General features: G+C 41.4%; 3 protein-coding genes across 7 annotated transcripts in view; 2 read left to right on the top strand and 1 right to left on the bottom strand.

Annotated features, from left to right (window-relative positions):
* Positions 1 to 1,790: 1,790 nt before the first annotated feature.
* On the top strand, positions 1,791 to 8,764 carry LOC148408809 (terminal nucleotidyltransferase 5C-like). The gene has a single exon (XM_088440992.1). It carries the CDS (start codon positions 1,791 to 1,793, stop codon positions 3,891 to 3,893), a length of 2,103 nt encoding a protein of 700 aa, XP_088297118.1. The 3' UTR covers positions 3,894 to 8,764.
* Positions 8,765 to 9,480: 716 nt separating this feature from the next.
* Positions 9,481 to 22,467, bottom strand: brwd3 (bromodomain and WD repeat domain containing 3). Its single transcript, XM_088440893.1, has 40 exons — positions 22,303 to 22,467; positions 22,072 to 22,130; positions 21,928 to 21,957; positions 21,685 to 21,744; positions 20,828 to 20,978; positions 20,634 to 20,732; positions 19,693 to 19,853; positions 19,352 to 19,573; positions 19,160 to 19,260; positions 19,002 to 19,072; positions 18,802 to 18,902; positions 18,681 to 18,721; positions 18,417 to 18,521; positions 18,176 to 18,326; positions 17,944 to 18,078; positions 17,733 to 17,861; positions 17,329 to 17,554; positions 17,100 to 17,240; positions 16,845 to 17,022; positions 16,673 to 16,766; positions 16,420 to 16,581; positions 16,256 to 16,329; positions 15,996 to 16,191; positions 15,741 to 15,851; positions 15,453 to 15,560; positions 15,171 to 15,295; positions 14,975 to 15,057; positions 14,781 to 14,892; positions 14,619 to 14,680; positions 14,225 to 14,380; positions 14,013 to 14,133; positions 13,823 to 13,948; positions 13,253 to 13,325; positions 13,126 to 13,179; positions 12,872 to 13,009; positions 12,584 to 12,736; positions 12,347 to 12,504; positions 12,131 to 12,219; positions 11,827 to 11,988; positions 9,481 to 11,325 (listed from the first exon to the last, which is right to left on the bottom strand). Exons 1-40 carry the CDS (start codon positions 22,334 to 22,336, stop codon positions 10,568 to 10,570), a joined length of 5,310 nt encoding a protein of 1,769 aa, XP_088297019.1. The 5' UTR covers positions 22,337 to 22,467; the 3' UTR covers positions 9,481 to 10,567.
* A 3,841-nt stretch (positions 22,468 to 26,308) lies between these two features.
* npas2 (neuronal PAS domain protein 2) overlaps positions 26,309 to 27,059 on the top strand; it is a 44,782-nt gene continuing 44,031 nt past the window's right edge. For all 5 annotated transcript variants that reach the window (XM_088440025.1, XM_088440022.1, XM_088440024.1 and 2 more), the window contains exon 1: positions 26,309 to 26,594. The gene's annotated coding sequence lies outside the window, so the exon portion shown is untranslated. The remainder of the gene's footprint in view (positions 26,595 to 27,059) is intronic.

Raw genomic sequence — 27,059 nt, 5'->3', positions numbered from 1 at the left:
CGGATGACTCACTCGGTCCGCTCGGCTGCTATGTTTCACCCCGCAACAGCTCGGCCAGCAGTGCGGTGGCACGCCGGCGGAGCAGCGTCACTGACAGGTCGCTGTACTCCAACTCTCGTCCAACTCTCGCTCCCATCCAAGCATCCTTCACATACTCTCGACCGATCCCTTACATGCAACACTTTTTGCTCGGACACTTTGAGTGGGCTCCAAGTTGCGAGAAGCGGCGTCGTGATTTGCCGTAAATGTTCGTGACGCCCGATTGCCATGGAAACAGTGCTGCTGTGCTGAGGAGCGGAGAACTGTGCGTGACGACGTTTTTGACCTCTTTGAAAAAAAAAACGTCCGATATACCTGTTGGATATATCTTGAGTCTGAGTCTATTTTTTTTAATTGTTTGGCTTTTTACTGCCTGTACTTTTAATTTTATCAGGTAAAATAAAAAAGCAGGTAAGTTTCTTTTGCTCTATCATGTTTCCTCATAATTTTTCACTAAAAATAGCGGTCTTTCAAGTCATTTCTAAACTAACTGGGGTCAAATATCAAAACTCACCTTTCAAAATATCTATTGCAAAATAATTGTCAATTTGTTACTGTATAGGTGCACTTTTGTAACGTCAGCTGGACCATTTGTTATGTGTGGTGCCATTGAATGCAGCTTCTTCATTGAGCAGCTGTATGACTCATAGTGTTGTACTTATACAAAAAAAAAAAAAAAAAAAAATAAGCCAACAGGCAGCGGGGGAGTCCTGCTGCAGGACCCATCTGATTTAAACCCTAAACATTGGCGTGAGAGTGGCCCACTCATTGACAAACCTAAAAAGAAAAAGAATATTTTTGTGAACACACAGTAGATTATTCCAATGTGCTGTTGGATCACAAAATCTTCAGACTAACCAAAGTGCGTCACATGACTTGGGCCGCTTCAAAATACATCAACACAATTCTACAATCCACCCAAGTTGTGATAAAACTTTAGCTTTCTTCAATAAGGGCACTTATAGTTGATGTTATCATTAAAATGCATCAATTACTGTTGTATTAAAATAAAACTCATTCTCAATTTGGGTCATTTAATTCAAGTTTTGCAACACATTCCTCAATAAAAAGTGACATATCTTTATACTATCATAGTCAAATATTAATAAAACATTCCCTTTTGAATAACCTATTTTTTTCCAAATGTCTCTTTGTGGCGTTTACTGTTTTATTAATATTGTTTGCCAAAATTTGGCCTTGCAGAGTGAACAAGTGAGTGAGTCATCCCACAAATAATGAAGCCTCAATATAATGCGATGTTCTCGCCTCATAACAGCAGGAATAAAAGCATCTCATCATGCACAGATGCCCTCAAGTGTGTAAAGCGCATCACATGGTTAGATTCAGCACCGCCACCTCGCAGGGGACAAGCTTAGACCGCATTCGCCATCCTACCTCGTTGTGACGTATTGCCGGGAAAAACTACCAATCACATCGAAGAGTAGATGAAATCGTCTTGGTTCCACCATAAACCTTGCAGTGGCAAGAGCAGTTTGCTTGTTAAGGGTTCAGCTTTAAATAAATAAAAGAAATAAATAGAGATACTGTATTAATCTGCATTGTGGGTAGTTTTGTTAAATATTTACAATTCCATATGTGTGTGAGATGCGTTTTCACAAAACCAGGCCTATGTCACGGAGATGACTAACTAACTAACTAACTAACTAACTAACTAACTAACTAACTAACTAACTAACTAACTAACTAACTAACTAACTAAGCACTTTTGGCCCATCTGTTCACAGGCAAACATGACAGAACCTCCAACCGAGAAACGATTCCACAACTTGACCCTGGAGCAACTCCAGGCTCTGGATAAAGTCCTGACAGAGGTCATTCCCATCCACGGGCGAGGGAATTTTCCGACGCTGCAGGTGAGTGCCAAAGACATCATCCGCGTGGTGAAGGATCGACTCGAAGAGCGAAACATTCACGTTAAGGATATACGTCTCAATGGAGCCACAGCTAGCCATGTCTTGGTGAGGGACAACGGCCTGGACGTCCGAGATTTAGACATTATTTTCAGAGTGGAGTTGCCCAGGCAAGAGGACTTCCAGGTGATTAAGGAAGTGGTGTTGGGCAGCCTGAGAGATCTCCTCCCATGTGGAGTTAACAGACGCAAGATCACCTGTCTCACGATGAAAGAAGCTTATGTACAGAAGATGGTCAAAGTCTTCAATGAGCATGACAGATGGAGCCTTATTTCTCTGTCCAACAACAGAGCCAAAACAGTGGGCCTGAGATTCGTCAGCGCCCTTCGTAGGCAGTTTGAATTTAGCGTCGACTCCTTCCAGATCATCCTGGACCGCATGCTGGAGTCCTACTGGAAGACTGACAGGAAGCAAGAGAGGAAATTGTCCTCCAATGCTGAAAAGTTGACCCCAAGACACACCGAAGGAGGAAAAGAAGAAGGAGCGAATTCAAGCGTCCCGCAAGTCGACTCCAAGACAGCTTCTGGTGGAGAGACAGTGCATCATAGTGAAGCTGCTGAGGAGAAAGAGCTTCCTCAAGCAGAGACTGAGAAGTGTGAGAATCAGGAGGAGTTAGGGTCTGAGAATGTGGATTTCAAGCTTAACACACAGAAAGAAGAGCCAGAAATAGACTTTCACTCAGAAGAGGACATCGTTTTTGAGCTAAGTGATGTCAAGGAAGAGTTTTCGAAGGGATCTCCTGAGGTTTCATCTCCTGCGCGATTAAAGCTGCAGGTTCAAGATGAGACCTCTCATTCGTGCATCTCTATCACAGCATTGGTTGGTAAATCATCCGCGCAGGATTGCGTCCAAGTGGACTCTGCCATCTCCAGCCTGCAAGAGTCCCATCACGAGTTCTCCTCTCCTCCTCCGGCTAAGAAGACATGCAGTATGTCCCCGGAGGTTGTACCAGACTATTGCCCCTCACCCAAACTGCAAAGAAAAATGTCCCGCAAGATGATCTGTACTCCTGAAAAATGGTCCCTGCTCACGGATGTGTCGGAGATGACCACTCAGCTGTTTGCACCCATCGAAATACCGACTCAGCTCAAGTCTCCTTTGCAGAACGAGGCTGATGGAACAGCTTCCTCACATAGGAGCTCAGCAGTCGTTTCAGGTGAAGCTAGTACATTCCAGGCTGGACCTGAAGCCGATCAAACCGCCGGGGCAACGGTGAAGCTCAAACATTCCAAGAAACCTCCGGATTGTGACAGTGGAGGCCACATACTTGAAGCAAATGTAGGAATGACTCAGGATGTCCAAGCAGAAACGTCCCCGCTCAGCTGTGGAATGAGCTCATGGGGTTCCTCCGTGGCTGTGGAGGCAGAGTGCATGTATGGCGACTTCGACCAGGCCATGGAGCACCTGCGGCAGCGCCTCATCGCCACCCATCACCCCGAGGAGATCCGAGGGGGGGGGCTGCTAAAATACAGCGAACTCTTGGTGAGGAACTTCCGTCCGGCCAGCGAGACGGAGATCAAGTCTTTGGAGAGGTACATGTGCTCCCGCTTCTTCATAGACTTTCCCGACGTGACGGAGCAGCAACGCAAGATCGAGGCCTACCTTCACTGCCGCTTCACGGGCAGCGAGGAGAACAGCAAGTACGACTACCTAATGACTCTTCGCCGTGTCATCGACGAGAGCACCGTGTGTCTAATGGGCCACGAGAGGAGGCAAACGCTCAATATGATCACCGTCCTGGCTCTGAGGGTGCTGGGGGAGCAGAACGCCATCCCTAACGCCGCCAACGTCACGTGCTTCTACCAACCGGCCCCTTACATGAGCGAGCCCATTTACGGAAGCTACTTCATCGCGCAGCCCCAGCCCTCGCTCGTTTACCACCCCTACCCGGTACACGTACACATGCAAAGCGGCCTGGTATAGCCATGGCCTTGTGTCCTCCGGGAGGCGGAAACGGAAGATATCAGCATGTGCCCGCAAAGGCACCGATGCAAATTTTGAAAACATGAGGCGCCCCCCCTGGGCACAGCGTCCTTTAATGCTTTGACCTCCCACCTCGGTCGGGAATGAGCGGGGTCCAAAAGCAAAGCGTATGATCCTTTCACTTTGTAGACTTTTGGAAAGAAAGCTTTGCCAAACCGGATTATGGACACGCACAGCACTGGGACTGTTGTATGGGTATAATGCTTCTGATCATTCCCGAAAACGCAAGTGTTATCATCTAAGCCCTGTTTCCTCGACGGCCATGTCTTCACCGATGTTACCCTACTCCACTCGGCTCTACACCAAAGAAGCGTCTCCGCTACCCCTACCACGGAAATGACGGAGAGTGAAGAAGGATTTGTATCTGGTGTTCGGTAGAGGGATGTTTTGGAATATTGGCATCAACCAGAAGATGATATCAACTTCAATTTCATCAAAGGAAGGTTATGGAAGTGAAAGCATTTTCATTCTTTTTCCCTTCTGTCGTTAATAGCAACTGTTTCCTCTGGGGGGTTTGAGATGATGCACATTATAATCTCTATCGGACCGATCAATGGCCTCCGAGGTATTGACGTCACGTTATGGAACCGAGTTACTTTTATTGGAACCACAAAGCAGCAGGTATCAGAAAAACTGAGAAGAATCGAGTAGATTTCTTAATGGAAACTGGCTTAGTTTTACCATATTCCTCGGTTAGATTATGCGTTACTTCAGGTAGGTCATCATGGCGCTGTGACCTTTCTTTGCTCTACATCTTTGTTTCTGCACTCGTTACCTACTTGGCACCAGTTAAGACCTTAAAGCAGGGGTGCCCAAGTCCAGTCCTGGAGAGCCTCTATCCAGTCTGTTTTCCATGTAACCCTCATCCAGATTCAGAAGTTCAGCTCATAAGCAAGCTTTGCAAAAGGCTCTCCAGGCCCTAAAGTCACATGGTCACATGGGTTAGGCAGAGTCAATCTCATTGGTCAGGGATGTCTTATGTCCCGCATTTTCAAAAATAAATCCATAAAGTCTGCAGTATTTCTTAACGGGGTTCGCTTTCCCTTGGACTAGCTTCGTTTGATGGACTTAAAGTGACGACTGTACTTTGGTTGATGGGACATCTCAAAACAGCCGCAAAGCAAACACAAGGTACAACAATGCTTCCACACTCTCCATTGTTTTTGTTTTGTATGTTCACCGTTAACGTGACATCATCGGTGAGGTTAGGAGGGGCTTGAGACGCAACGTTCTTTGGTGTAGAACTGAGTAGATACCGTCGGTGGAAACACGACTTTAACCAAACCCTAATACCGATAAATTTAGGACATGGGATGAAAACCTAAACCTTCGAATACGATTTACAAATCCTATCCAAAGTATATTCAAATGAATAAACAACAAAAAGGAAGAAAGTGATACTTATTTTTTCAAATTTTGTATTTAAAGCATTCAACACAGACCCTTTAACAACACTGACTAAATTTTTGAAAACATACACTTGGTACTCTGTTTTTGTTGACATTTTAAGCAATGTTGCAACTTCATTGGAATTGGCCCGCGACTTTGTTCCCAATAATTCGTTCTTGAGTTGAGTATTATTTTAGGCCGAGTCAAATTTAGTCAAACGAATACTACATTTTACGTGAAAGATACACTCAAGGCACTAATATTGGGAACTTTACTTACTATACCTTTGAACAGCACTGGCAAATGAGATACTTGGTAAAATTTTCGACTTGTATGCTTATTTTCTCCAATGTAAATCGAGAAACAATGCGGCAAAAGTCGAAATCTAGTTTTCTTCTATGATTTTTTTTCTATCGCTCCTAGAACCCCCATTTTGAGAATCAAACATATTCAGTCTAATTTTGCATTTGACGCTTCAAAACTGTATCATCGAAAATAGCGTGAAAAACGAGCGTCTTTTATATCGCTTCTCGGTTTTTCTTTCTTTTGTCAATCTCTTGTAAAATTTGTGTTTTCACCAAATGGTCCCCTCTTATTGGCCCGTACCCAAATAGTGATGTCAGTCTCTATATTGGGCAATCGGGAGCAATTCCTAACAAGTGAAATGTTGTGGTTCGAGTCTAAGCATATGATATTATTCAGTGTGTAGAATTGTGATAGTTATGACGTGTTAAGTGTAAAAGTTTAGTGTGTCAAGTTTTGCAGTTTCAGTGGTAACTTATGATAATATACTGAACATTTGCAATTGTTGTTCTAAAGTGTATTGAATGTATAAAGAGAATTGTTTTGAACTTTCAGAATAATCTTGATTGATATGCAACATTTGAACCCCAGAAAAAAACTACAGTACATAGCAAGACTTTATCTATATGAGTATTACACATTTATTTATGTAATCTCAGTCATTGACCCTTTCCCGATGATGATATGTGTTTTGTTATTGAATGCGAAATACATCAATTTTAGATTCAGTAAAATAGGAGAATTGTATGCTACGCGCTCACAGCATGCCCCGAACGCAATAAGCCAGTTTTATTCTCAAGTCTTTGGTATTTGTCTACAAATACGACAACTTGAGAATTTTCATTCATCTTTAAACTCCCAAGCATGACATTGCATCTTCCTCGTGGCGCTGTGATGCATCTTTTTTATTTTGAAAGGTAACTGCCGGATGATTGTAATTAAACTAGGTAGTATCTCTCCATTCAGAAAGTCACTTTCAAAACAAGGCTTTTGTGCGTGCGTGTGACAAAGTAAGCAGTGTTTGTCGTGGATTTAGCGAACATTACTTGTCGGGATCGTGCAAATATGTCATTATTCAAGTGCACTAATGACGTGGTGTGTTTAGATGTGCGCGGATGCTCTACGTGTACACTCACTGGCCACAACATTTGGTTCACCCGCATAACCTAATGAAAGAAATTCCTCAAATGTCTTATCGACATTGTAAAAGTGGTTATTAATCGAATTTTAGAGAATATGAAAATTGGGACTCATCGAATCAAACCTCGCATGCGTTGGATGTCAATACACATGAGAGATGTTGTATTTTATTTGCAGTATACATTTGAACTGTTTATCATTGCATCAAATGTTGTGGCTGGTGTGTTTATGATTATACAGTATACATAAAAGAAGATGGTTTAAGCACAGGTTGTTTACTATATTGGAGACCGAAGCACAACAAATACACGTATGATAGATGTATTATAAAGTCTACAGACTCCTGTTCAAACGTCTGCAAAAGTGAGACCTCAATTATTCATTTTAAAAATTTTTACACCGTGAATATCATCTAAATTGGTGGTTATCAAATGGGGTATTCGAAGGAACTTCGGGGCGTGCTCGAGATTTTGAATAAAACATAAAAAACAAACATGCAAAAATCCTTGAAAAATAATGATTGAATTGTTTCAGGAAAATATAAGTTCAGAAAACAAATGTTCAGTAGGGGTTTGAATTTCGTTATTGTAAAAACACAGATTGTCCCCCATGCTAGAATGGTTCGACCCAACTCATGTGCCACCTCTCGTTACCTGTCAAGGTAATGATTTATTTTTGCAACCATATCTCTATTATGATCCCAAAAGAGGAAACTTTAAGTGGAATATTTTTCTGTGGACAAATATTTATTTCTTTTTGAAAACAGGCCTAAAATTTTATGTTGCTTATTTTTAGGGGGAAAAATATTTATTGATAATTAAGTAAATAATTTATTTTGTTTATTAATACTGTTTTTTTGTAGATTCTTTCTTATCAATAATTAAGTTATTTATTTTTGATGGCAGATTTCTTCTATGATCCAAAAAGACACTTGGTTGATTATTTTTTTATGGACCAATACAAATTGAGTTTGAAAGGGTCTAAAATTGAATGAATCAGACACTGATGGCATGTTTTAAGTCATTTTTTTTTCAACCCAAATCTGTTTTTTGCTGATTAAGTCACTGAAAAAGATTGAGAACCACTGATCTATATCAATAATGAAAAATAACCACTATTATGGCGTGCATGTCTTTCAAAAACAATTTATCCTGGTCTCATTTTTGTTTCAAATCTGTCATTTGAACAGGGATGTGGACTTTTTATTTCCACTGTTATATAGTCCTGCTTGTGATTGTCAGATACTGAATTAATGTGTACAAATACGTGGTATTCTAATTGACTATCTGATGTGACAATTTGGAAACGAAAAAAACAACGATGTCTTGTCATATTGTTGAGCTTGTGCGATGCATGGTGATAAGTAAAAAAAAATAACACACAACTACTCTTGTCATCTATGTTCTTAAGGTAAAATCTGGAATAATTCTGCAGTCTGTTGATGAAAATGATTCTTCCTAAAATATAAGCCAAGAGAAAAAGAAGTGAGTCATGTGCAATAAGACTTCAATTGAGGATGACAAGGCCATGCTCATAATCAACATGCACGATGACTTAGATAACCAGATGTGTCCAAATGACCGTTTGCCTCATGTATTGTTGGGAGTCTGCAGTTTGTAGGTGTGGCACCGCGTCGTGCGTCACAGCTCAGCCTTGTTTGCTCCGGCTCTGACTCAGCCCGCCTTTCAACGCATTAATGCAGTCTGCCAAAGTGGAACAGTCAATCACATGCAAGCTGAAACTTTTAAGGCCTCGCCTTGGACATGCATAACAAATATAGACATCGGTTGCTCAAGGGACGCTGGGAAATAAGAAAGCAATTAATATGGAAATCCATCATTTTGATCCAAGCGGTGCCTGGGAAACGGTGCACTGACCGGAAATTGAACAATATGCGTGAAAGGGCCAGTATCACGTAAATATAACCCTGTGGAACGTAAATATGAATTCAATTGAATGCTGTTGTGAGATTAAACAAAGTGGAGAGGAATTAAAATCTGTAATGAATCAAATGTCTCATTTTAATCTCACCTAAACAAGTGTGAGAAAAAACCTCAATGAACATGAAAGAAGATCTAGTCTCAAGCGGGCCACACTGGGAAAAGGATGGTAGATAACTTAAAAACAATTATCAATGTCACTTCAATGGAGGTTTTTGTTATGATCGCCGGCCTGGTTCCAATTCCCAGAAAACAGCAGTGGCTGCAAAATAAAAAAAAAAAAAAATATATATATATATATATATATATATATATATATATATATATATATATATATATATAAAAAATACTGGATGCTTTGCATTGATGCGATAGGCTAAACATGAGGCACTTCTGTGCCAGCAAGTTCCTTCTTACAATGCATATCACTCTACCTTTATCTAAGGTGCCAATTGGGCATTTTTTTTTTTTTTTAGTTAAATTCACCATTTATTGGCCTGACAACAAATGCTCCTCCTGCTCCTGAAATTACCCTCCCACTCAAACCTAAAACTAACCTAAAATTATGGCATAAGGGAGAACAAGATATCATTTTGCTAACAGTAAGCTTGTGGCCAAAAAACATGGGACAGCGAGGCTAGATTTTTCTTAAAACTGAAATATTTTTGTAAAGTGCATATAATCAATTAATTCCCACCACTTTCATAAATGCATTCATATAAAATTGGGAACAAACATCAACAAAAAAACAAAAGCCGTTTTAATATATTTTTTTATCTTTATTTTAAAAATCAAAACAAAGTGTATTGAAAATGTCTCAAACTTGAATTCTTCCACCAACGGTAGGATTCCTTGAATATCTTGATGTTGAGGAAACCAGCCGAATTCTACTTGATGAATTAAAAAAAAAAGATAATTTTGAAGACATCGGTTAATGCTTCCGCTTACAGCTCCTCACATCGGTGGCTTGTATCAAAAAGGAAATAAAACGGACTTGTTCAAATTTTGCCGATTTGATTTCTCAACTCATGATGGCACAATGTAAACAAGCTGGACAGATGAGAACTCATCATTGACGGCATCCCGAGAGATGAGAAACGAGGAACTGAAGCATTTGTACACAACAAGTTTCAAGCTACTACCTTTCTCGATTACAGTCACTGCTAAGCTGCCACGTGGAGAAGATAAAATGTGCAAAATGCGTCACGGTTCTGTTTGCCACCCATACATGACACAAAAACAATCGTGGGAAACAAAGTTGATTTGACGGGGATCCATCGCGATGGCATCCATCCGGAAACAAATATGAATGGGAAAGACGAAGACATTTGAGCGAAAAAGTAAAAAAAAATATTATTAGGGAAGACGTTCTATTTACAGTTATGTGGAAATTTTGAGGCAGCTGGATGACTAAATCCTTCCATCAGACATCAGAAATAGAAAAAAAAAAAAAAAAAAAAAAGAGTTAAAAGGTCATCCAGTTTGCGGGAGGGATCGGGAAGAAACGAGCACCATGTTTTCACATCCCTGCTTCCTTCCTTTCTTTGGTGGCCAGTGATGAGACAAGCAGCACAGAGTAGACTAGTTTTGAGTGTGAAGCGTACGATGAAGAGGAAGAGGAGCAGTAAGGCCGAGGTGATGAGTCCCAGGTAGGGAGAAGGGCCAAGATGACCAGCAGCTTTTGGCCAGGGTGACAAAAACAAACAAAAAAACCCTTGGCAACATATTGTTAGCACCATTGTTCAAAAAAAAAGTTCCCACCCACTGTTAGCTATACATATATTTTTTTATTTACACCCTGTACAAAAAAAAAAATCCCTGCAGTGGAGTTGCTTTGTTTTTTCAGTGGCCCCAGCCCATGAGATGGCTGAAGCGAGCTTTTTCAGTCATTCGCCGTACCCGCCCCGAGCGGGAGCGTCCCAGGTTGAGGGGGTCGCTGTGAGCGTCCTCGTCGGACTCGTCCTGGTACACGACTGTCCTGCGGCCCTGCCGGCGAGTGGTCACCCGATGAGGCTTGTTGCACGCCGCGCCGCTTCCTGAGCCTTTCGAGGCAGCGGCCACCGACGTTGCTGTTGACGCGCTATCCTCTTCGCCCTCCTCTTCATCTGGTTCCTCCTCTTCTTCTAGCTCCTCCTCCTCCTCTTCATCATCCTCCTGTACCTCAGGTCTTTTTCCTGGTTGTATTTTCCACTGTAACTCGACCTCCTCTTCGTCTTCTTCCTCCTCTTCCTCCTCCTCCTCTTCGTCCTCCTCGATCTCCACGGGCTGCTGCACCCGTGCTTTCTTAGCACCCTTGCTTGCGTCCTCTCCTCCCAGGTGTTTGCGCTTCCCTGAGGTGACTGTCTTGTCCTTCAAAGAAATCCGTAGCGACAAGCTGGGCGCTTTGCTGTAGTCGTGATCGCCGCCCTCCACGTATTTCTCCGCCTCGCAGTCCGAGCTGCTGTCGCTGTCGGATGAGGACGAGGACGAGGAGGAAGACGACGGCGACGAGGAGGATGAGGAGGAAGACGTGGAGCTGTTGGACTGTGATTCGTCGTCGGACTGAGGCATGGCTGCGGCGTGCCGCTGCTTGGAGACGCTCCTCCGCTGCAGCTGAAGTCCTGACACACACAGCGCTGCGTTGTCAACGCTTGACTAGACAAATACGTTGTCCACCTGCCATATACCATCCAAACCCATCTGTTTGTGTTTAATTGAACAAATTAAATACAATAAAGACCCAATCTCTGTGAGGGACGTACGTTTCCAGGTGTTGGCGCAGTTAAGGTGTTGGCGCAGTTAAGTTTTCACTTATTGCTGGGCAACATTTGCCTTCATTCTATGTCATTAACGCAACAGGTTATATAAAAGGGGTTTTATATTTTTGAAAAATCCAAACAGCAGCACACCAAGTAAAACGAGCGTGTTTGTCCAATTTCAAAAGAGTTTTCTCTGTTCTTAAATGTTGTTTTTTTTATCACTGTTAACTGACTGACAAGGAAAGAGAGAGAGAGAGAGAAAAAAAATCAAGGAGTCCTACTCTCTTGGAATGAAGCTTGCTGGGTGCATTCAGAACACCCACTCATTATGTTCCCTTGACATATGAATGCAACGTCTGATACCTGACTTCTTGATGGGAATTGCTTGGTTGCGCTTCGGTCGGTGGCGCTGCCGGTTGCTGTTGTCACTGCTTGTCCCTGAACTTGGCGAAGAGGGTAGGACGTCATCCTCGTCGTCGTCCTCCTCCTCTTCCTCCTCCTGTGCTACACTTATGCTTTTCTGGGCTAAAGAAACAAAGCCAGAGAGCACAAGAGTTTATCTTAAGTCAAAATATATTGAGGGTTTTTTTTTTATTTCATCTATTTTTTTCGCACACAATTGTGCTACCCCTGTTTGCAAATCCAAAAAAAGGGAATAAATTCATACCTTTATGTGATCTATGAGAGCGACTCTTCACGGAGGTCTTCCATTTTTTGGACTGTGACACCCTATCTGACTTGTGCTTCTTTTTAGAGCTGAACATGTGCAAAAAAACAACAACAAATACAAAAAACAAGTTACAGCTAACAACAGTGAGTATTGTATACAGCAAAAAATTTGCAACAATTGGACGGTGAATACAAGCGTAGGGGCTCACTGTACCTCTGAGATGGAGAGCTCCCTCCGTTGTGCAAGCGATTCCTGTAACACTCTCTTTGACGAGACCGCCGTTCGTTCTGAATGGCCGACTTGTAGTCAGAGATGATGGAGATGATGCTTTTCTCAAAAAAGGCTGACAGGCTGAGTGTCATTGTGTAGATCTAAAACAAGAAAAACAAGAAGCTTCAGCACTTCAGACTTTGTGCAAAGTGTATGGCGGAAAAAATTTCAATATTTTACCTGGGATTTCTTGTTGGGTGTGTATGCTTTGGAGTTGCTGAAAATTAGGCGGACATCTTTGGCAAACTCCATTGGGCTCTCGTAATTGCCAGCGATCAGTGTCTCTGACACAGTACCCAGATCCATGGGCGTGTCAATGATATCTCGATAGTCCTGAACAGAAACAGGACAGAGATTTGTACAGTTCAATTTGCAGATAGCGTTATATTTTTAAAATGTTATCTTAACGAGCATGATGTGAAGTACAGCTTGTCTTGATACATCAAATGTTATATCAGATTATTTTACCGGATACTCAAAAAGATCAACCGGCTGCCTGAATGGCTGAGAGTCATTGGAGGAGATCATTTTACGCAGCATTTCTCGGCATTGTCCTCGCCACGCTCTCGCGTCCAAAACCACCCCCCGCTTCTTTGAGTTCCTTTCCTGGAATCAAGAACAGAGCCCACTGTGACACCCGACCAATTCTCGGAATACAGATGATGCTTTGAAGGCAAAGAGGAAGATGAATTGCTGCGACTGGGTGCCGTTGTGACGCTCACCCGATGTCCTGAAGACGTCCCCGGAGTGTCTGAGTCCACATTCACCTCTTTTGTCTGCAAGGGAGTAAAGTGAGCCCAAATAAAAATGAAAATTAAAAAGGTCCACTTCAATCCAGTCCAGTCTTACCTCGTCTTCTCCACTGCTGACCTCAGCTTTCAGTCTGTGATAAATACTCAAGATGTCTGTGCAGCTTTGGTCTCTGGAACCAAGGAAAAGGTGTATAAATACTCTTATGTCTGAGAAATTATTCAAGTTATTCCCAATCAAAGTGTGTCTTGAAGAATAATTAGGTGTGCTACAGTAAATGCTCTACTTTTACATTAATGTTCCGGAAAAAAAATGTCTATGGCAATTTGGAAAATGAATCTGTCAATAATATATGCCGACAGGCACAACAATGAACATTTCTGTCTTCAATGAAGCTCCAACATGCTTTTGCAATGTGCCGCAGGAACCCATAATACACAGTAACAAATTGGCCTAGAGAAAAAGCCCTGAACAGGCTGCTTCTCAAAACCAAAATGCAGAGGTTAAATTCATGAATAAATAATCATTAGACCAAGCCAAAGCACAAATCCTAGCATTATTAAATATGAGCTTAAAAAAAAAAGCACAGTTTTGCTGTCTTGTCAACTCTGTTTACTCTCAGTTTCTGCAGCGGCATCAAGGAGGACCAAACAGATGTTAATTCGTTACCCGATGTAATGGAGGAGAACGTCTGTCACCACTTTGGCTGCGGCTACAATTGGGCTCTGGGGTTCGTTGAACGTGCGTGCGTTGTGCTCGATGTAGCGCACCTCCCACATTAGAGCAGAGATCCGCCTGAAAATGCGACATTGCGTGAACACAGTTGGATCGTAGCGTGCTTGCGTGTGCTCCGCCCTACCTGTAGTAATGATTTTCCAAGCGCTTGTGGATTGTGCTAATATCCGTGGGGTAGGCCACCACAGTGCAGTACAAAGGGTACTCCACAAGATTCACGGGTGAAGCAAACGGCTTGGCGACGTCTGTGAAAAAAGAGAAAAACAGATCCAATGTCAACAAAGCTGACAGCTGGCATCCTGCGCAAAAATTAATCCAGCAACTTCCGATACCTACCAAGTGAAAGCAGCTGATTGATGCCATGGATGATTCTCACGCACTCTTCATTCCGTGTGTGCGCCCCCCACTCTCCTTCCTGAGGCTTGTAGAGCAAAGCTTCAAGCTCCTCCTCGGCCACCTCCACACCGGCACCCACCTGCTCAGGTAATGAAGCTGAAAACACAAAGTGTGAACGAGGGCAACCTTCATTTTGTGTAAATCTGAAATGAAAAGACTGAAAACCATTTCCAAACAAAACACCTGTCACCGATGCTGATTATTTCACTCTGATTAAGTACATTTGTTGAGATCAGAGCAACATTATTTTAGTATATTACCTTTTGTGAACATTTTAATTGGCAGTGTATTGTCCATGGGATTCGAGAAATCCAATTGCTTTAATACTACTAACCTTCCTCTGGAATAGGTTCCATGTCCCATGGACTTAGTTTCTCCCGCTCACCATTGTCCCACCTGATGAAACAAAGCCATATATGTATTGAAACATGAGTGGGCTGGTGCATATTATCTAAATGACTCTGGACAAAAACATAACACATGTAGAAGCACTTACTTGACTGCATAACACTGAAAAAGGCTATCTGGATAATCCAACTGCAAAGGCTCCTGGTCCTCCACCAAGCCAAACCACCAAACGTCATCAATGATGCTGCGGAATCGCATACCTGCAGTAAGCAAAGAGAAAAAAGGTCATGAAACAACTCCGCGGATATTAAGCAGCTTAAAGACGTAGAGCTGCACAATTACCTGGTTGCCAGTTGTGATCTTTAGCCTCATTGTAGAACTGCTGCAGTACAAGGAAATCAATGACATCAGGCATGTCATGGTACCTTTGAAGAAAAAAAATTGAGATTTGAGCATATTGCAGTTCAGTAGTTTTACATGTTAAAAATGAGTCGGAAGTGAAAACGGGACTGATAATTGACTTTCTATTAATACTCACTTTAGGGAGAATGAGTCATTGGTCATCTTTCCTGAGATTGGGTCTAAGAAAGCCAGTTTTAGGCAGCAGAGAGTGGGCGGTCCCACTTCATACTTAATTCCGACGACCTTCACAGACTCCTGGTCCTGGTTTAAAAGTAAAAATAAGGAGAAACAATATGTTGAATACATATTCCAGATTTGAACTGCAGATGCACGATCGCATCATTATTTCAATGTTTTCGTCATTGCAAAAACAACACAAACAAACATCAATTTTACTTTGTTCAACAGAGACCCTCACCCTGAGTTGGAGTTTGTTCCATGGTTGTTTCTGAGGGTTAATGGTGTACGCTTTGGCCCTACGGACCGCTCGTACATAAGCCTGGTGTCCCTGTTTGAAGTAGATGAGCTAAAAAGAAGACCAGATAACCAAATGGTGAAATAGATAACCAAATGAAAAGAAATACAAACTGCAGAATGTCTATGTCATGGCTGTGTTAAACACGGTTTTGTATGAGGGCTTCCATTTCTTCTAAGTTTCCAAGCTGATTGCATATGATGTAAATTAGAGGGAAGCACAAGCTTTTACCTCATCGCCCATTTGTGGGACAAAAGGGAAGCGACGTGGAATGGTCTCCATAATCCATAAGGGTGGCAGCCACGCCTCTGCATCAAGTCCTCCCAGAGAAGTTGTCGGCTTCTGAGAACATCAACAGTGTTAACTTACATATAGGATAGAAAAAAAAAAAAGCAAAAAACAAAGGTACTGGACAGAGATCTAGCAAATTTCTCCACAAATACATTCGTACCATGGCAATAGATGCTGCATGCAGGCACAGCTTACCTGTTTTGTCTCTTTAGGCTTTTTCTTCTTCTCTTCGCTTTCCTTTTTCTTTTCCTCCTTTGGGTTGTCATCGCCTTCCTCCTCCTCAGAGCTGCTATAGCCAGAGGGTTGGACAGGCCTCCTGGTTGATCGTTTAGGGGGCTGCAGGTTTATCCCAGCATCGGCGGTCCAATCAGAGTACTCACTGGAAGAATCGCTGGAAGCGAAAAAGACGGATCGTGAGTACATGGTTAGGAAATGCATCAGCCAAAGATCTTTACCTGGAGCTGCTTTCACTCTGCCACTGAGTTTCACTGTCAGAGGACACATTGCTCGCCTCACCCTGCTCTGGCCCCTAGGTAAAAAAAAAAAAAAAAAAAAAGATCATCATACTACAAGAGGACATTTTTTTTTTTTAATGGGGGAGAAAAAGAAAAAGACCAACTTCTCTTTCACTGTCGGACTCTGCATGGCTGTTAGAGGTACGTTCGTGACCATTCCGGTTCCGTGGACGGCGTACTTGAGCTGAGCGAGTCTCATATGTGTGCCGCTGCTGTTTTTTCTTTGTCGGCCGCAAGGAGCGCAGGCGTGTGGTCAGAGGCTCGACCTACAAAGCGCAGGAAGGAAAGGTGAAACAGAAAAAAAGCATGTTAATATCAGGCATTAGTATTTTTGTGTTAATAGGTAGGAATACAAACCTTTGGTGGACAAATGACTGGTTTCTTCCTCCTCTCTGCACTGTATAGAAAACATTCTCGATCACCTTTGGCTTGTCTGCTTTCCTCCATAACACTGAGGACAAGACATAGAAGTATCCATCGTAACTTAAATTCTTACTCTTTTTAGTACATTTCCTTCCCGTTGTCTCACTTAAATATTCCTTGTGGCAATTCATTGACCACTACTCTGCGACTCCAGGCCAACAAGTCCCTCTCAGTGGCCACTTGACTGCGCAGGGCATTATGCTGCATTTGCCACACGCCGTCCACCTGCCCGCTCCTGCGAGGACTTGCGTCTGGAGAGGACAATACCACCTCAACTTGATCACCTGCCAAACAAAAATTGAGACAATGTGTCAAAAATGAATTTGGGATTACATTGCACAGTTACAGCAACAAGACATACCCTCTGCTTCATCAGCCTGGAGTACCACATTCTGTTGCTCATCTTGCTGGTTCTGCAACTGTCTGATGAGGTTGTCCAGAATGCTTTCTCCATTTTCTGCAGTTTGCTGGCCAAGAACCTGCTCAACCAGCTCGCCTTCATCTTGGACAACAAAATGGAATTCTATCAGTTTTGTTTCGAGAGATGTAAAGGTGCATATCTGATGAATTATTAAGAGAGCGTGTATTACTATTTGTCATGTATCCAAGTTGAGGTATTAGCTGATCGTCTTTGCAATTCTCTCTTCCTGGTACCAGGCGCTGATAGTGCGTAGGGTGCGGATTTCCGTCGACATCCACCAGGAAAGGTGGAGGCATGAGGTGTGGGGCCTGCTGTGTCTGTTCATCCAGGACATAGTTGTTTGAGTCTCGGATAAGAGGCCGGTAATCCGTGTGGAAGAACATCTGGTCAGGAATCTGGAGGGGATGAAAACAGCGTTTGGGTTGTTTCATGAGGTTAAAACAGTAGCTCAGTCTTTGATGAGACCTCTAACAATGTGTGCAACAACTCGTATGTACAGTTTCTAATTATCTTGGATGGGATGCTTGGGTGACATATTTGTAGATATGAAGCCACAACAACACATTCAGCTACCTTTTCATATGCTGTACTGCAACCGAAGCCAAAGATGAGCAAGTGGCCATGCGAGTCAGTGCAGGCAAAATGCTGACCATCAGTCGAGAATTTGCAATCATAAATGGCTCCATGACCTTGACCTTCAATCTGAGAAAAGAAAAAGAAAAAAAATTCATGAGCTGCGAAATTTCATCAGTCACAAATAATCAAGTCATTGGTAGTAGATTACCATGTTGAAGAAATTGCGAATCTTCACACCCTTGTTGAGATCCCAGATGTAAACATTGCCGTCATGGCCAGCGGACAACATGATGCGCGAGTCAAACGGGTGTGCTTCCAGCACGAACACCTCGTCATCATGACCCTTGAACACATAGTAAAGTTGTTTATCATGTGATTTATTTTCCTCACACCCATCAATGTCTAATGGGCCATAGGAGATGCCCACTTAAACCACTCACAGACAAAGCATGCATCAGCTCTCCAGTAGTTGCATTCCACACTTTAAGCTGATAGTTTGACACGGCTGTGATGACGTTGCGATCTGCGCGGTCCCAAGCCACCATGGTGACCATCAGCTTAGTTTTATCATCTCCGTTGACAACAGAGGTCCTGCAGGAAAACGTTAGCATACATCACAGAACATTGAGTGTGAGTGTTGCCACTATGTCATCCCACCATGAGGACAAAAACATATTTTACCCTGGAAGCTTGGTAGCCATGTCTAAAGTGATGCTCTTCCACTCTTGTTGCTGGTAATGCCAAATCCTTGCTGTTCCATCACGACTGCCACTCACAAACTTAAGGCTGCACCACATTTACATGAGTTAAAAAAAAAAAAGACAAAAAAAGAAAAAACAGTGACTTTTTTGGATGAATAAAAATACACTAAAAGTTGAAGGTTTGCACGGTGTCTTGTTCAATAGTGTTTGAAAGAACGCATTCAAATAACCAACAGATTCTTACCTGTCACTATTATTGCAAAACTGTACAACCACAACTTTATCCTACAAAACCAGAATGGTGACCTGTTAGCATGTTGCCCAGTGATCAGGCAATAGAATTCCATAGCTTTGGCATTTCTCACCGTGTGAGCGTCCATTTCCGAAACCTTTATAGGGTTTTCAGCACCAAGATAATAAACCCTGACCATGTGATCGCTTCCACCCGTAGCCATGAACATTCCACCTGTCAAAACATTCAGAATGAGATTACAGCCATTTGCAACAATTCTAAAATCAGCATTGAAGAGGGATAGGCCTCATCTTCTAAGGTGAGTACACTTACCACCACTGAACGAGGAACTGGAGACCTGCACTCCAGGGCGTGACCGCTCAACAAATTTGACCGGCTGATCACTGTGGATTGTGAGTACATGCATTTCCCTTTTAGAACATCTTCATTTGAAAATGCTACCATGTTTGGAAACCCTCTGTAATACTTACCTAAATTTCATGCTGGCGGAATGCCACTTCCAGAAACATACCATGCCATCTGCACCTGTTGAGGCCAGGTATCGTGTTGCGCCCCTGGCGGAAGGAGAAAACTAAAACAAACAAAAAAAAAAAGTTACGATTTTGTTAGGTGGTTGTGATGTGGACATTTACGGTTGTAACAACCATGTGCATTCTAATCACCTGAATGGATGTGATTGAGGCAGCGTGCGCTTGCAGCACAGTGATGGGCGCACAGGTTCGCAGGCACCATACTCTGATTATTTTGTCACAGCTTGCTGAGGCAATGAGAGAGTTTTCATAGTTGACGGCCATATCGCAGATCTCAGCTGCGTGGCCGCGGAGCGTTGCAAGGAGCCGGCCATCGTCTGTTGCCCAGATTTTCACAAGGCAGTCATCTGAACCCTTAAATAACATTTACAAGAAATGAGAAAGGCATCTAATTTTTAGGAACAGCAGACTTTTGGAAAACGAATTTCAATTTTTTTTTTAAATAGTATGAATGGGCATAAACTATGACTCACGGTAAATATTCGTCGACCGGTGCGGTCAAAAGCCACACAGTAGACTGCAGATAGGTGGCCCAGGATACGTTTGTGTATTCTCATGTGTTGGTAAGAGGAAGACGGCAATGCCTGGCCAAAACGAACTGTTCCAGTGGTCTGCCGAGCGCCCATGATGCGTACTTGAAACAAAAACAAATCGAAATCAATTGTAGGATCAATTAAGAGAAAAAAGCAGTTGGCACTCAACACTTTATAATGCAAAAGAGACAATGCCAAGACCAAACAGACAATTATTTATTCAGCAACATTTTTTGCTAGTACATTTTTGTGCTCTACAAATTACTGTTTGCTAAAAATTTACAAAACTTTGACGTTCAGAAAAGATTTGTAAAAAAAGAATACAAGTGTAAGTTAAACGGAACAGAATAAAAAAAAAGATTCAAGACCAAACTAATGGAATACTGTTTTTGTAAAATGTATCAACATATGTAACAATCTGGATAAACAAAACAATCTAACTAACATATCACATTTAAACGAATAATAAAACCTAGAGTGTTAAAGAATTGTGCGATTGATATTCGGTTGTTATACTGCCATTTTTTGTTGTGAATACAATTAAATGAATTGTAACTTGGGGCCTAAACAGTTACATCTCATTTGTGTGGCCAGTTGTAATATTCGTTTTGCTTTGTTATGTTTGCGTTGCTTTATATTGTATTCTTTGTAAATGAATTCTGGGAATAAAGAGGCAGATGAAATAAGACTTGTATTTTTGCTACTTCATTTCTTTAAAGATCAAAGAACCCATGTATTTTATAATGTTTTGTCTTTTATACAGAAACAAAACAAATGAATAACGAAAGTGAATACTACTTGAACATCAAATGTGTTTTGTTGTTAGGGTGAGGAAGAATGAAGTAAACCTCCAGCCATTATGTTTGTGTGATCATACACACCAACATTGGTAGGATATCCATTGTTGACTGGGGGTTCTGGGGGGCGTCCTCTGTGGAGCGCAGCGACAGCAGCGCCACTGCATACTTTGTGACTACAACCTGAATTGAAGAAATTTGGGTGAACAGAAAACAGACATGAAAAGAAGTACATCGCAAAACATGCAAAGGCAAATACTGTGTGTCAGAATAATTACTTTTGGTGGTACGCAGCAAGGACTGTCTTCCTGAGCCCAGAAGCGTTTGGACGCCAGGAACACTAGGTGGGATCTCCTTCTCTATGAGAGGGCCTATCCGCTTACAAACACGCAGTAGGTAGTCTGCAGGAATGTGCTCATTCAAAATGACCTGCAAGAAGACAGAGACGGAAACAGCAATTTTATTCATATTATGCACATACACAATAGCTTACTTTACATTTTGGATGCATTTAACATGCTGTTAAGACAAACGTGGTGCCCTCTTTACGACTGTACTTCTTGCAGTCATAATCTTAATTAATTTCTCCATACTCAGGCACAATATTGCAACTGGTATTAATACAATTTATTAATTTATTCTTTTAATTTTTTGAATTTCTGGGCTTTTTTGAATGCTTTAGCATTGATAAAACAGTTTGTAATACGTAATATCGTCAACAGTATTGATTATATTCTGGTATTTATTATTTTTACAGAAATTCCCGTCTTCTTCTTGCATGCTTCAGCCTAGATACAAGAGTTTCCAGAGCGACCAGTAATCGTCACTCTTCCCCTGGTTGGTTCTACATTTCAAAGGCAGAACGTTATTGGCTCAGAGTGACGACTGACAGCAGCGTCCAACCAATCAGCCCTCAGAAAGAGCATTTCAACTCCCACTTCCTTACACAATAGCGACCCTTCGCTATTAATCAGCCCGATACTAAAATAAATGTACAAATTCAAACACCGTTCCAAACTAAAGCGTTGTAATAAGTCTGTGGGGTATATTAATTTATTTCCACAAGAAGACACTTGGCGACTAAAACATATGCTCTCAATACGATTAAAAAATACATTTAAAGTTATTCACTCACCCAATCTTGGAAGGTCCGTTTGTATTTATTTCCGTCCCAAGTCCATCGTTGTGGGATCAACTAAAGTTAAAATAAAGTTATTAGGAGACAGCGCGAAGACAAAGGCCTCCGTTCTCGACTAATCGCTCCTTTGTGGAACTTAGGGGAAAATAGCCGAACTGTGACCTACAATACAAACTAATCGGAGGCGAGGATGGGAAATCCCGAACGAAATAAAAGGCAGACAGTTGGTGCTGAACCTACCTCATACTCCTCCAGCTCCTCGACCAGAATCTAACAACGGACACACACGGATTCACCGTTAGCTGCTAGCGTTCGGCTAGCCAATTTCATTCGGACATATTGCACGACCGTTAACGGTAAATGTTGTGTTTCTTGCCCGGGTACCTTTGCAGATTTTTGACAAGGTCCGGATTGCAGAAACCTGGCAATGAGGTAATACAGTTCTGAAAGGGGGATAGCGACGTGTTAGCATGTGTTGTTGCCATTGAGCCGCGCTAATGCTAAAGCAGATTTGGCTCGCGCTCGGTTACTTAGCTCGCTAACTCACGCGTAAAGGCAAAGTGGTGGGAAATGACAAATGTTTCCCAGCGGAAGGGGCAAATGAGTGGAACTCACCGCATTCGACCTGTGAGCATTGTATCCCTGCCATGTCTCGACGAGGACGGGCGGCATTCAAACAAACTGATGTTTTGGCTCGCTCGTTAGCCGCCGGGCTAGCTAGTAGCTTGTGGTGTGTAGCTAAAAAGGCTAGCGTATGAAAGTGGCTCTATGAAGTTGCTTTGGGCCAGCACCGGCCCTTTGTGTTGGCGCCCTCTAGTGACGGCTAAGTGACATTGGCCGTCGCTTCTTTGACGAATATGATGAACGTGGACATTTTCAAAGATATTCAAATATTATATAATTTAGACTTTGTTGCAGATTCGTGTGGCATTGGCAGAGCCGTGAACTAATGAGAGTTGTTTGCATGTTTAGGGGTTTCACTGGATTTATACTGATATAATCGTTCATTATTGTTGTTTTTTTGTTGGTTGTTTAATATGCAGGTAGGGTTGGCAAAAGAAAATCAAGGTAACCGGTTAATGAGCTGATTATTTTCAAAAATGTGTATAGAAATAAATAACTATTTAATTAATAAAAAATGATAAAATAAAATAGCCCATTAACATTTAAAGCAGTGCTTCTCAATTATTCTTTGCAAAGCCTGCCCTAAGAAACAGAAAACACTTCTCACCCCTTAACCTGCAGTTATGAAATAAGATAATCATTTCGCACAGACTTTGACAATGAGTGCACACTTCCACCACCTAGTGCCGTGGATATGCAATTACACTTCACACAAAATACCAGATTTTCTAAAATATGTAATGAATAGTATAAGTTGGTTACTAAAAGAAAAAAAAAAACAGTCCTTTAACACTTGAAATAACAAAGAAATTGAGAGGTCTTTAGCGTGATAGGTCTCACAAAATCATCACAACTTAGAAGCACACACTTCAGAACTAAACCATGGAATAGTTTGCATTCACCTAAATTAGTGCTTCTCAAATCTAGGACGGGCCCCCCTGGGGGGGCACGAGGTGACACCAGGGGTGGCGTGGATGACCCCAGGGTAAAGGCTTTGTTTCTGTCATGTGAAGTTTAATTGCAATAAAATAAGAATTGTCATTTTTATATATTTTCAGGCACTTTGATGCATTTGGTTATTTTTTTCAGTTTTAGACAACTGTAACCCAATAAATGCTGTAAAAAATAACAGTTGTTGAAAATTGATTTGTCTTGTTTTTTTCTTTTGTTAATATTAAAAAGGATACAGGTTTAGCTATAATTATACCATTTTAAGAGGTAATCTTATTTCTAGTCAATGCGTCGAGTGGGGGGGCTTGGCAAAATATAATCGAAAAGCACTGACCTAAATCAGTGCTTAATAGTATGGCCCCTATTCAGTCAATACCCCCCCAAAAAAAATCATAAGTAACCATCCATCCCTACATGACATTATTGTAACTACTACATTACATTATTGTACTAGCTTTAATTGTTTTTGATGGTGTGCTATACTGTACAGTATTTCCTTTTCCTGAAGTTGTTCAGCCCGAGTTCTTGCACTACTTTTGTGGAGTATTGAACATGTTTAAATACTGCTTGAGCACACTGATCCCTTAGTGTGCCTGACTCAGGTCACATCCATCATGTTGTGTTATTATAGCTGTGAGGCAAATTTGCCGTTTAGGGTTGTGGTTGTGTGCACAAGTGCACATTTTAGCCTCTCTCTTCAGTGGACATAAAAAGGAAATTGTCTTGAATAGCATAGTGGGCTCCCTGGAAATTGTGCTGGGGAGTGTGAGGTAGGGTGCAATCACAAGCCACATCATTAGAAACAGTCACCTTATAGTTTGAAGTACTCCCCCCAAAAAAGATCGCTCATCTATTACCACTCTGACATGCCAAGACACGTATGCCTGAAGACCTCTGTATGAGTGTTTGTTGGTATCTGGCACAGAGACGCTAGCGAAAACCTTGCAGTAGAGAGCTCAGAGTTCTGTGGATCAGTCCCCTTTTCCCAGAATGTTCCTGGGACTCTAGATTGGATTTCAGCGAGAGGCAAAGTCCGCACCTTGTTATGATCCTCAAAGCATTCCAGAGTCATTTTTTACAACGTGCCACTTGTTCATACACATGTGTTGTAGGCCGTGTGTGTGTCATTTCAGTGGCCCACAGGTTCATGGAATATTATACCGATTCCACTCATGTGCCCTTGAGAGCATATTGGTGGAAAATGTGTCACCACTGAGATAAACAACATGTATGCCAGTGGTTATCAGTTAAACTTATCTTAATGAATCCCTCTATCGCAGTTTAATGGTCAGTTCTTGGCAATACTAGCGAGTGACCATCATGCACCATCAACGCTGTAATAAACTCCGACAAGTTAATGGAGAAAATATCACAGTGTGTGTGATGTTTTCTCCATTAACTTGTTAGTGCCAGTGTAGGTCTTATGCCAACAGATGAGCTAATCATTCCCATTAACCCTTGAGGCATTGCGTCACAAATAATGGAAAGTCCTTAGATTTTTTTATGATATCATAAAATAATCAATGGGAAAACAAAACATGAGGGCACTCACATTTCCAGCAGATGATTAAAACATGTAAAATTTCTAAATTTCTATGTGATTGCAGCTGGATGTGCAAGATTTTGTGTACAAAAAAAACTCCAGATTTTGGACAGTATACAACTATTATAATGACAATTTTTGAAACACATTTGAATAGGATTTATGACATTGATTTTCCTGCAATTTTTTTGCAACATTATGTTGAGCGGCGGTCAAACTGTCACCAAACAAATAAAATCTTTGACTTGTGTTTCACCTCAAGACAGTAGGTGGTGGTAGAAACCTGTTAATGGCTATGTGTTAAAGCGTCATCACTTCACAGGCTACAAAGACAAACCATACCATTTTTTAATTTTTTGTGGGTGTTAATAAATTTAACCTACATTTTGTTTGGATAGAACTGATGCTACAGAACAATTTGCATGGTTGACAAAAACAAATATATAAATAACTTTTATTACTACGCCTTTAGAAGCATTTATAAAATTGGGGGAAAAATACCTTGTGTATGGTTTGGAAAGTGTGTGCACAAGGGTTAAAAAGAATTGATAGAATAAAGTTTATTATTTAGCAAACTTGTACTGTTAATAATCTATTTGAAATAAAAATAATATTGACAATTGCATTTTGTTATTACAGGTTATTTGACCAAAACAAAGTGCTTTATGGTTGTAGTTCTCTCTGACATGAAAGGACCTACCCCATTTTGCAAAAGTGTCACAATAACACAATTCAACAATAAATTGTTTTATGTTCCAATTGTTTTGCTCTTAATCTGAAATGAAAAAAATGCTTTTCCTAGCATAGCATTAAATGACTGCCTTAGTTGTGCTTTATTTCAAGTTGTACTATGTTTGTAAGAATGTTTTAGTTACCTTGTGGTATTACAAGTTTTTGCTTTTAAGCTAGAGAGCTATGGCTGCAAAAATGTGCTCATAATTTTTAAATATCCTGTTATTTGTTGTAGGAGTTTAAATCATTTTATTGCATTTTGTATTTTTATAATGCAATTTTGAGGAAAAGGTCATGTATTTTACGGGTTTTGGCGTTTTAGTGTACTTGCCACTGAAGCTGCAAAATTTCTCTTCATAATTTCATGACAAAAAAAGTTGTGCTTTTTGGTGAACTTTTTTTTTTTTTTGGTGTTATTTTATTTTACTGTAAAATTGGGGTTTTTAATACCAGGGTAGCTATGGCTATTTGTTCAAACATTTATTTATTGTAGCTTGAACAATGAACCAATAAAAGTGCTTGTTCAACGCCATGTCGTAACCTGAGTCTTATTTCGAAAATAATGTTTGAAATTATGTAGTGATTATATAACGGTGTGTCTGGTTTAAAAAAAAAGATGTTATCGATATAAATATTCATGAACGTTTATCGAACATTGGCACTCACTCTCGCGACCACGCGCGCACGCGTGTGCGCGCTCACGTCAACTTTATTTAGTCCAGTGGGCGGGTCCAGGCTGTGGCAGCACACTGGCTGCAGTAAAGCAAATGTTCATCCAGTCTTCGTCGAAGCGCTGCCTTCGCAGCACGCCTTGTGAGTCATATGAAGACGTTCGATGCCGGGAGCTGCGTGGACCGGTTTTAACGGGTCGGATAGTAAGAGATCGAAATCTACAGAAGAACGCTCGAGACGTCAGTGGCGGCTCCGGCATCGGGCAACTTCTTCTTTTTTTTTTTTTTCTTTTTGGAATGTAGAGCATCTGTTTTGTGTCGTCGCTAAAACAGCTTCGGCGTGTGTTTCCATCTGGTTCCGTCTGACCTGCATTTCACACGGTCAGGTAAGACTTCAGCTTGAGACCGTTCACTCGACCCGTCTCACTTTTACTATTGATTTAGTTCACGTTTTTAACAGCTAACAGCAGAATTTTGCTCAGTTTTGTGCAAAAAAAAAAGTTGTTTGAGATTGCCGCAACTCATTCTATTTGTCTTTTGATATTGCCTGAAAGCGTCAAGCACTTGACATATTTTCCTGGAATCACCTAGTGTGTAATCATAGATTGACACAAGGAAGTAATAAACCTGTTCGGATTAAAGAATGACTAATTAAAATGGAATCAAAACAAACGAATCAATGAAAACGCAATGGAATGATTTAAAACCAAATGATAGAATTTAAACAGAACGGGTATGTAACCCACACCCCAGGGTAGCACTGAAATTATCCGATAAGAAAACTGATCACAATTAACTCTAAAATAATCCAACAAATACTTTTTCATTCATCGCAGCATATTTTGTCCTAC

Source organism: Hippichthys cyanospilos, chromosome 18 (assembly GCF_059441005.1).
Source record: "Hippichthys cyanospilos isolate Australia breed blue-spotted pipefish chromosome 18, RoL_Hcya_1.0, whole genome shotgun sequence".
Lineage (NCBI taxonomy): Eukaryota > Metazoa > Chordata > Actinopteri > Syngnathiformes > Syngnathidae > Hippichthys > Hippichthys cyanospilos.
Note: the sequence above shows the minus strand (reverse complement) of the source record. Positions and strands in the feature narration are given on the sequence as shown.